Here is a 10892-nt window from a genome sequence, read left to right as displayed (position 1 = left end):
ACTAAAATCCATAACCTGTAGCTCGCGAGCCCGCGGTCAGCCCGTGTAAACGACCTCACTCGCATTACACTTGGCCTTGGCGCAAATGCGCGCAACATGGCCACTTACGTGACATGGCCGCATTGCACTTGCCCTATCTGTAGATGCGCGTGACATGGCCGCCTGCATGCCCACACAAGGTGCTGCTGTGCGTTGATAGCCAGCAGTTGACGAGACGACTACCATGTCCCGTCGGCCATGCTGAGTGGGCCTCATGGCCACCAACTTTGCTCCACTTGGCTCCGTCAATTTTGGTAGTTGTCGCACATCCAAAGCGCCTCTTTTACCTATTTAGAGGCCTCTTCTTCCACCTTCTTTCACACTCCTTCTTTCTTTCCATTTTTTACTCCTCTAGGCACTTCATTTTTTGCTTCCATTTTCCACTTCTTTAAGAGAAAAACTTTAAAGGAAAAAGAACTACCATATTTTAGGTCCTCAACCATGAAATTTTCATTAAAATAACGAACCTTTTTTATTTTAATTAGTTTTCCAAAATTTTTATTCGAATTAACTAAAATTTTAGGAGAAAAACAACAAGGTTCCATAAAATGACTTAGGAAAACACTGCCCATGGCCCACGACTTGTGACCCGCACCCCATAGCCCATGACCCTTGGACAACTTGCACAGGTAGGCTCGCACACACTACACTCACCCTGCGCGTGCGACTGTGCATAAGGCAACAATGCTTACTCGTGTAAAGTGCATGAGATGGCCCTTGAACATACACACAGCACTGCTACACATTATCACCAACGGGACAACCTTGTCTCGTCAGTCAAAAGCAATGCTTGGCCTTTCTTTTCTCCTTTTGGCCATGCTTGGTGGGCCTTAGGTTTGTCCCTTTACTCCATTTTTTTTTATTTTTGCCAAGTGAAGCAAATCTGCCCTTCCTTTTTCTTTTTTAAGCCCCTTGTTCTCTCCATTTTCTCCGTACTATTTTTTTTCTTCATTTTTCCAAATTTAGAGAAAAAAAGAGGAGATATTTTTAGAGAGAAAAGAGAGACTTTTAGGGAGAGTAGGAGCAAGAAAGGAAGGAAAAGTTTGGAGTTTCACAATCTCGTTTGGAGAATTTCTATAAGTTTTTCCTTTGCTATTAAAAGGCTAAGTTAGCTCAGTTATAGTAAAGGATTCTTTAGTATTTTTATCTATGCTTCTAAGTGCTCTTCTAGCTAAATAAAATGATAAAAACTTTAAATACCTACTGTGAACCTTTCATATTTGTTGGTTATATTTATTGATCCGTGTTGTTTGATAAGTTGCACCAATTATTTTAATACTTATTTTTGAATAAGTGTCAAAATAGAATTTTAAGGATATTGATCCTTTGCCCTACCTATGGTAAAGGTAAAGAGGGCTATTTCAAGGAGCACTGACTTCAAGGAATATCCCAATTTTTAGGTCTGGAAATTATGAACCTTGGGCCAAGTGTATTGGATTCCCACCAAATTCTGAACATGAGGCATGAATCATAAGAATGTGCTCTACTATTAAGATGCATGGAACGTCGATAGATTGATGATTCGCATGGTTGAACTTGTTGATTTGATGTTAATATCTTTATAGTGTTTGACATTATTTGGTCATAGGAATATCAGGTATAAGGCATGAAATATGATGATTGGAACTGTATGTGGGTTTGATCCTTCGCCTTACCTTAGTAATGGTGAAGAGAGTTATCTTAGTGGATCTAGGTTTCAAAAGAATAACCTGAAGATCAAGTCCAGGTAAGATGAGCCTTCGGGCCATATTTGAGTCTTCGAGCCTAATATGAGTGTTTGGGCTGGATTAGATATGGAATCCTTAACGAATTTGAAGACAGTTGCATTGAACATGTGGCATGCATATGAAAAAAACATGATGTTGTTGTGAGCATAAATTAAACAAGTGAAAAGAAGGAACAAAATCGATTTGACTATTATATTTGAGGGGTTTCTGCTTCTCTACCTTTGAATAAGTGTTGGTGAACCGCTTCCTATGATGATCGACATTCCCTCTAACAAAAAAGGATACGTGTTAGGTATAGTAGGACCACCATGACGAAGGTATTGCCATGGTTATAGTTTAGATGGAGAAATGATAATGACCTAGGAATGGGTCAATAATTCATAGGAGTAGTCGAGGATTCCTTATGCACTTAGTGGATATATGTTGCAATAGCTTTGTGCGACGATTAGCGAAAGACTTAATAAAACATACAAATGGTCAAGGATGCCATCTGAACTCCATAATAATTACTTTTTTTTTCTATTAAGTATGTTGTTCATATTTGTTGGATCTTTATGATGATTTATTTGATGGTTCTTTTGTTACAAAGTGTATTTTTTATGTTTTTTGACATCTTCTTAATGGTTTATATGATGATCCCTTTAGTTATTGGGCATGTTATTAGTTTGAACACATTAATGTGATATGTCTGCATAAATGTCAATCAATGATGTCCCAAGCATGGTAGAATAAGTGTTTTACCGAATTTCTAAATAAAGACAATAATTTTCCATATGATTAAATGATTCCACCCTGCAACGAGTCCCTAAGGTAAGAGGTTTTATTAAGGTTGCTTACTCTTTAAACTTTAGTCATGTGATTTTAAATACTTTTTTTCTTACTGAGTTGACATGGAACTCACCCTTAATTCATGCCCCCCTAAGTGTTGAGAAAATTGAGGGTTCACTCTCTGAGTCACCTCTTAAAGTCCAGCTAGACCCCATTCTAGATCCTTGATAATACTCTAGGACATAATTCAAGTGTAATAGTTATTCCACACTCTGATGAAGTTTCCTATAAGGATCTCATCTTGTATTTCACTGCCATCTTTTGACCTCGATGTAAGAGATTAAATTAGATTGTTGTAAGGAATTTCTAAATTCTGCTTCAATGTCAAAAATTTTATTTTGCACTCGTAACTACTTAAGTAGTTGGCTCCCATTTTACCCATTAGGTATCTGGGATGCCGCTATAAAAATCCCTTGTTCCTTTCTTAAAAACTTAGTTGGCTTCAGTTATGGTAAGAGATTCTTTAGTATTTTTATCTACACTTCTAAGTGCTCTTTCTAGTTAATTAATTTGATTAAATCGGATATTTGTTAAAGTTCTTATGCTTAGTTGGTGACTTATTTTTTATAAATTTTCTTAACAAAATGTTTTAAATGGCAGCTTGGGAAGCACGTAGATTTAGCCTTTTGTAAATGAAAGATTGTTGAAATGGACTTTCATGTTTGCTTTGGTGGTTTATTTTAATTCATGCTGGTTCGGTGATTTATTTAGTTGCATGATATTGTCATTTTGACAAAATGATGATTTGGGATGCATGTGGGATTGACCCTTTATCTTACCTTTGGTAATAAAAATGAGGGTTATTTTAAGGAGTTATAGCTTCAAGGAATAACCTAATTGGTCAAATCCAAGTATATAAGGCCTATGGCCAAAAAAGACAATGAGCCCCTCTAAGTTCCGAAAGTGAAAGTCGACATACTATAATCATATATTGTATAATATATGATTATCATACCATGCGATTGTAATGCATATATTCCTACTAAGATGGCTGCTTATTTATGTATATGACATTATTAAACATGATGATGGGTGCATGAGTTCTCTTTTTGTTTGGTACTGTTTAATCCATGACATATTTCACTTGATGCATGAAGACATAATGATTGGAAATTGCATGTAGGTTTTGGCCTTTTACTTTCCCTTCGAAATGGTGAAGAGGGTCATTCTTATGGGCCTTGGCTCAAGAGGATGACCCGAAGGTCAAGTTTGGATAAACAGGCCTTCGGCCAGATATGTGAAATGGGCATACGAGCTAGACATGTTAAAGGAGGCCTTTGGGATGGACAAGATATGAAATCCCAATGGATTCAGAAATAGTTGTGTTGACATATATAACATGTATAAAAAAGGGTATGATATTGTTGTGAGCATAAAATAAATATGTGAAAAGAATGAAAAAAATTGCTCGATTGTTATCTCTGAGAGGTTTCTATTTTTCCCTCCTCCGTTAAAGTGTTAGTGAACCGCTCCCTATGATGATACTATGTCAAATTATGTGGAAATATTGAACTAGAAATGAATAGAAATCAAGAAGAATTGAGAGTAATCAAGTAGAATGAGCACTACTTAGAAAGTTTGTGCGAGAGTGAGAGAGGAGATAATGAGCTCATCAAATAAACTAGAAAATGATGTATTGTAATAGTAAATGTTGAAAGTAGGTACTTATACACATTTAATTTAGGACTATTTATAAATGTAGCCCTAAATTTCTAATACTTACAAATAACTCCCAAACTTATTCTAATACTTTCAATCCCATAAACCCAAATTAATACATTTTTTAAAAATAATTTATTTTAGCCCAAAATCATTTTAATTAAAACCAAACACATTTAAAGCCCAACGTAAGAACACATTACATTTTATCCATAATTGGAATTGGGAATCTCATCAATTAATAACTCTCTCTTATTTTTTCATGAATATAAACAAATGTCTTAAAAGAAGGATGTCCTACAATGATTACATATGTTGCTTAAGTAGTTAGATGGTTTTCAACATCTTGTGCTCTTAATTACTAAACCATGCTTACAAGGAGATTACAACACATTTTAAATTTCATTATATAAAAATAGAAACTTGGTCAGATGGTTGTGGGCATAGACGATAAAAGTTGTGTATCAATGACAAAGACTTGATGATAAAGAGGATAGGTATTATTGTTGACGCCAGAGGGTTATGGGGAGGATTGAATCAATGCTAGTAACCTTCACAATGCATGCAATATAGAAACTTAACGACCTAATTAACCCCTCTCTCTACTTGAATCTATAACCAAGAATATGGCATGCAAAAACAGGAACTAGGAAAATAAAGACAAGGAAAAGAAAGAAGCCACAGACTTACCCGATAAATCAATCACAGCTCCTCAACTCAACAACTCTTTAGTTTTGAAGGACTTAAAAACACTAAAGAAATTAGCAAAGCTAATTCTTAAAAAAAAGCAGAAGCTTCAAATTTTATTATTCTCAATGTGTGTTTACAACTTATGGGCAAAGACCTTTATATAGGCTTTTTCTAGGATAGTTCTAAATGAATACAAGGACTTGAAAGATAAAATTCAATTCTAAGATAAATAATAAAATAATGATCTATCCCAATTCTAATATAAAGAATTTAATTAATTAATCATAAGGGATAGATTTACAGTAAAATAATAGTAAATAAATTAACAAAATAATTACAAAATTATCCCATGTAAAATTTGGATAAAAGCACATGGAAATTATGCAATTAAAAAAGAGTCCTTATGGAAGAGGAAGAAAGAAAAAAAGAGTAAAACAAAATCATAAAAGGGAGCTGCCACACGGGCAACATATTGGGCATGCATGGGCTGCGTGTGCTGGCCGCACGAACGAGTTAGCTTTGCATACCTACGTGCGAGGCTTGGCTGCATACATGCTGGGCGCAGGTGGGCATTTAGCCTGCTGGGTCCGTGTGCGTACGAGCCTACTTGCCTGCTAGGTTGTGAGGGCGGATTTGCTGCTCGACCTGATTTCGTGTACGCGTTGGCCTACTTGCCTAGGCTTTACAGTGCACATGCACATGTTGGGCATGTGGAGCTGGTTGTTCGCACATAATCGTGTTGTCACACGGAAGGTCGTGCTGCATGTGCGGGTGAGCTTTCCCACACATGTGTCGAAGGTAGGCCACATGCGCGACACATGCTGTTTGCCATTCTCCTTAAGACGATTGACCTCACTTGGGCTTTCTCTTGAGTCAAATGTTACCTTGGCCAAAAAGGCCTTAAACCCATATCTTCTCGGGCCAAAGGTTGATCTTCCATTTATCTTAACAATTCTTTAATCCCATGGATTCTCTCATATGCCATAAGCCCATTCTTTTGTCTTGCCTTGGATCTCCTATATAAAATGAGGATTGTTAGATTTGTGCCAAATGGCAAAATCTAGTGAAGAGAGAGAAGGTAAAGGTGAAATAATGAGATGTGACGGCCGACGGATGGAAGACGCGATGTGACAATGGTACCTCACCCAAGTCGGCGGCAACTTGCCACCCACTTGCGATGCGCACTGCCCAAGGTAGTGCATGCTGGACTAGCCCACCATGCGTCGCAGGCCTATCGCACGGACGACGAGCGCAGGCATTCTCATGGGATTTTTTTGACATTTTTCCTCCGTTTTCACATGAAATATTTTTAATTAATTTAATTATAAATTATCTATAAAAAATTAAATAAAATAATTTCAATAATTATTTAACCAAATTATACATAATTAAAATATGAAATTCATCCGAAAATTTAAAATAAAAAATATCAAAGAGTTTAAATGGCCTTAGGGCTCGAATAAATAGGGGTTCACATTACAAATTTAGCACAAAAGTCTTTGGAGTGTTACATTTCTCCCACCTTAGAAAATTTGGCCTCCCAAATTTGTCATGAATAGGTTAGAAAACTTCTCTCGCATTTGACTTTCCAGTTCTCACCTCGCCTTCTCCAAAGTATGGTGTTGCCACTTCCCCTTCACTATTGGAATCCTTTTGTTGCACAAAAATTTGTTGGTCCAATCAAGGATTTTTGCGAGGAGCTCCTCATATGTCATATCAGCTTGAACCTGTATTTCTTTGTGATGAATGATGTGAGAAGGGTCAGGGTGGTACTTTTTGAGCATGGAGACATGGAAAACATCATGCAGACCTGTAAACTTTGGGGGTAGGGCAAGACAGTACGCCATAGGTCCAACATGTTCTACGATCTAAAAAGGTCCCATATAACGGGGGCTCAGCTTACCCTTCTTACCAAATTGTATTTGTTTCTTGTAAGGAAAGATTTTAAAGAAGACTTTATCGCCAATAACAAATTCTAGGCGTCTTTTACGGTTGTCGACATAGCTTTTTTTGGCAACTCTAGGTGGTGGCTAAGTTCCTTCGAATGATAGTGGCTTCCCGATAGTCTCTTGGATGTAATTAGGTCATAAACAATGCTGGTTCTCAATTTTATTCCAATAAGTGGGAGAACGGCAAAGCCTACCATACAGGGCTTCGTATGGAGTCATACCGATGTTGGAATGATAACTATTATTATAAGTAAATTCACATAAGGAAAGGTACTCATACTAATTATCATCAAAGTCGAGGACACAAAAGCGTAACATGTCTTCAAGTGTTTGGATAGTATGTTCAGACTTACCATCGGTCTAATGATGATATGTAGTGCTGAAGTACAATCCCGAACCAAGTGATTCTTAAAAACTATCCCAGAAATGGGAGGTGAAACGAGAATCTCTGTCTAATATAATGGATAAGGGAATGCCATGGAGTCGAACGATCTCCTCGACGTGCAAACAGGCTAATCTGTTGGTGGAATCTATGGTTTTGATTAGTAGAAAATGGGCAGTCTTGGTCAATCTATCAACGATGACCCATATTGTATTAGGACTGAAATAGGTTCTGGGCAAATCGGTAACAAAGTCCATGGTCACACACTCCCACTTTTATTTTGGAATAAGGAGGTCTTGCAACAAATTTTCAGGGTCTCTGGTGTTTAGCCTTATCTTGCTGGCAAGTAAGGAATCGAGAAACGTAGTCGACAATGTCTTTCTTCATTATGAGCCACCAATATTGATGTCTCATGTCCCGGTACATCTTAATACTTCGAGGTGGATAGATAATTTGGAGACATGGGTAGCCTTAAGAACATCCATTCTAACAGTGGTAGGAACCTAAATATGATCTTGAAATCTACACAATCCATCATTTGTAAGCCTGAAAGCAAAAAATTTGTCAGAAGTAAACTTACTTAGATTTTTTGTTATTTTTGGATCGGTGGATTGAGCTTCCCAAATCTTCATGAAAAGATCAGGCAAAGCTCAGATCTAGGTGAGGTAGACACCATTGCCATAATGGTTAAGGCGAAGTGCCTGAATAACATCAACTAATTTCCAACTAGAGGCCATGGTTTGGGCCAACAAAGCGAATTCCTTCTGGCTCAAAGCATCAACAACTATATTACCTCTACCGGGGTAGTAGATAATCTTGCAGTCATAATCTTTCAGGAGGTCCATCCAATGTCTATGTCTCCTGTTCGGTTCTCTCTATGAAAATATATACTTCAAACTTTTGTGGTCAGTATAAATTTTGAATGTCTAACCATACAAATAATGACACCACATCTTCAAGATAAAGTCTATAGTTGTCAACTCCAGGTTATGAGTGGGGTAGTTACGCTCATGGGGCTTTAATTATTTGGATCCATAAGCAACTATCCGATCGTGATGTATCAAAACATGATCCAAACCCACGTGAGATTCATCATTGTAAACCTGAAATCTTCCAATATTGTCAGAGAGGATCAACACTAAAGTAGAGGTGAGATAATATTAATTCAGCAAAACTTTCATCCCATTCATAGTCCCAAATATAAGGTACACCCTTCCTGGTGAGACGGGTCAATGGAGCTGCAATCTTGGAAAACCCATTGATGAATCGCTGGTAATAACCTGTCAAACCAAAAAAATTACGTACCTCAGTGACATTTATTGGCGGGTTCCAATTTATCACTATTTCAACCTTGGATGGATCCACAAAAACTCCTTTGCTAGAAATTATGTGGACAAGGAAGGAGACTCGATCCAACCAAAAAGAGCACTTGCTAAACTTAACATATAGATGGTTCCGGCAAAGAGTTTCTAATACCCTAGAAAAGTGAATTACGTGTTCTTTATGGCTCTTAGAATACATTAGGATGTCATCAATGAACACAATAACCTATTAATCAGTGCAAGCCGAAAAACCTGTTTATAAGATCCATAAAAGTAGTAAGGACATTAATTAGTCTAAAAGGCATAACCTTGAACTCGTACTGACCATATCGACATCGAAAGGCAATTTTCAAAATATCTTCTTCTTTGACCCTCAATTGGTAGTATCTAGATCTAAGATCGATCTTCGAGAAGACCGTAGTACCTTACAACAGATCAAAAAGATCATCAATACGAGATAAAGGATAGTTACTTTTCACCATTACAAGGTTGAGTTCTCGATCGTCTATACACAAATAGTTATCCTTCTTCTTCACGAATAACACCAGGGCACCCTAAGAGGAATGGCTGGGCAGATAAATTTTTATCCAAGAAGTTCGAAGAGTTGGTTTTCCAATTCTACGAGTTCAAAACGACTCATTCGATAGGCAGGTTTTGAGATAGGTTGTGTTTTAGGAAGCAGGTCGATAGAAAAATCTATCTCCCATGGGGGAGGCAGATCAAGTAGATCTTTCGAAAAGTCACAAATAGTAAGAATAGAGTACACAGCGGGATAGGTATACATATTCCTATTTATTCAAAGGTTAGAAAATAACAAAAGTAGATTTTTATTTCATTTTCGATGATTACAAGGTTACAACTTTTATTTCACAATTAATGATTGCCCCATTTTTTTTAACCAATCTATTCCTAAAATAACATTAAATCCTAATAAATCTAAAAGTATTAGATCTACTAATAGCTCTACTTTTGAAGCCTTTATTTTATAATTTTTGTACATATAATGAGCTTCTAAAAAAACTCATAGAGGGAGTTTCTACTACTAACACTTCACCTAAAGGTTCAGACCTAATATCTAATTTATAAGCAAATGAACGAAAAATAAAAAAGTGGGTAGCACCTATATCAATCAGCGCTATGACAAAAGTATCATGGATAGAAAATATACCCTGGATGAGGACAGGAGTGGTGAGGGCATCGGGTTCATCAAAGTGATATACACGACCCTAGGCTACAGGTCTTTCCATGTCCTTCGGCCGTTTAGGGGAGCCTTTCACAAAGTGCTGAGTGCTTCTGCACTTATAGAAGGCGTTGCTCAAACATCGACAGGGTTGATAACCATGCAAGCGACTGCAATGTTGGCATGGTTGGGAAGGTCGTGCAAGTTGTTTAGTAGGTAGAGGGGCAACTCGAGGTTGTTTATCAGAATAGCTACTAATTGTGTCAGACAATCTTTTTCTGGGTTGTTGGGGTTAATGTTATTGTTGTTGGGTACGGACTCGGGCGATGTGTTGGTGCTTGGCCTAGATAAGGTCTTTGGTCAATTGGGTATGTTCTAGCACCTCAGCATACAAATTGGGTCTCAGTATCGCAACTCAATCGTAGATATCGACATGAAGGCCCTTCAGAAACTTCCTAACCTTGTGACTCTTAGGGGTGACCACTAATGGGCCAAACCTACACAACTGAAAAAATCGGGCTGCATATTGGGCAACTGTCAAGTTTTCCTGGTAGAGGTCCTAAAATTCCTCCACCTTCTTCTCTCAGACATAGATTTGGAAGAAGTTTTCAAAAATGCGTCCATGAAAACCTCCTAAGTGGTAGGGGTAGGTAAGCCTTCCCTTTTAAGCCGCCACCAATGTTCAACTTCACCGGCTAGCATAAAGGCTATTAAGGGAACTTTTTGCTCCTTGTTTAGGTCCAAAATAGAGAAACATTTCACTATTTGTAGAATTCAGGCTTTAGCTACTAAAGGGTTGGGGCCTCCTTCAAAGTGGGGTGGGTTAAGTTTTCTAAATTCTACTACATTATAAGAGATAGATCTTTCGGCAGGTCAGTATTTAGGGGCAGGAGGATGTTGGCAATGGTTGGCTTGGTTTTGTCTTATGGCTATGGTTAGACCCTTGATGGCTTGGAAGAGTTTGATAAACTCAACCTTGGCGGGATGATCCTGGGCCTTAGGTATTTCAACATGCTCTACAGAAGGTCTTCTCCGCGTCATTCCTAAAAAAGAAAAGGAAAACACAAGTTGGTGGTCTAGTTTTTGAAAGACGATATATTTCCTAAGTATTTTAGA

The 10892-nt window shown here is 37.6% G+C and overlaps 1 protein-coding gene across 1 annotated transcript; it reads right to left on the bottom strand.

The window, feature by feature from the left end:
• Nucleotides 1–6538: 6538 nt before the first annotated feature.
• LOC148253466 (uncharacterized) lies at nt 6539–7089 on the bottom strand. Its single transcript, XM_088223386.1, has 2 exons — nt 6934–7089; nt 6539–6811 (listed from the first exon to the last, which is right to left on the bottom strand). Exons 1-2 carry the CDS (start codon nt 7087–7089, stop codon nt 6539–6541), a joined length of 429 nt encoding a protein of 142 aa, XP_088079512.1.
• Between the last annotated feature and the right edge of the window lie 3803 nt (nt 7090–10892).

This window comes from Carica papaya, chromosome 6 (assembly GCF_054855325.1).
Source record: "Carica papaya isolate Zhongbai chromosome 6, ASM5485532v1, whole genome shotgun sequence".
Lineage (NCBI taxonomy): Eukaryota > Viridiplantae > Streptophyta > Magnoliopsida > Brassicales > Caricaceae > Carica > Carica papaya.
Note: the sequence above shows the minus strand (reverse complement) of the source record. Positions and strands in the feature narration are given on the sequence as shown.

Bases quoted from the DNA above. Each gene is read 5' to 3' on its own strand.
- LOC148253466 (XM_088223386.1), bottom strand. From the start codon at position 7,089: ATGGTAGGCTTTGCCGTTCTCCCACTTATTGGAATAAAATTGAGAACC. The intron at 6,812-6,933 runs GTAAAAGACGCC...GGACCTTTTTAG, and splicing joins AAAAAGCTATGTCGACAACC to ATCGTAGAACATGTTGGACC.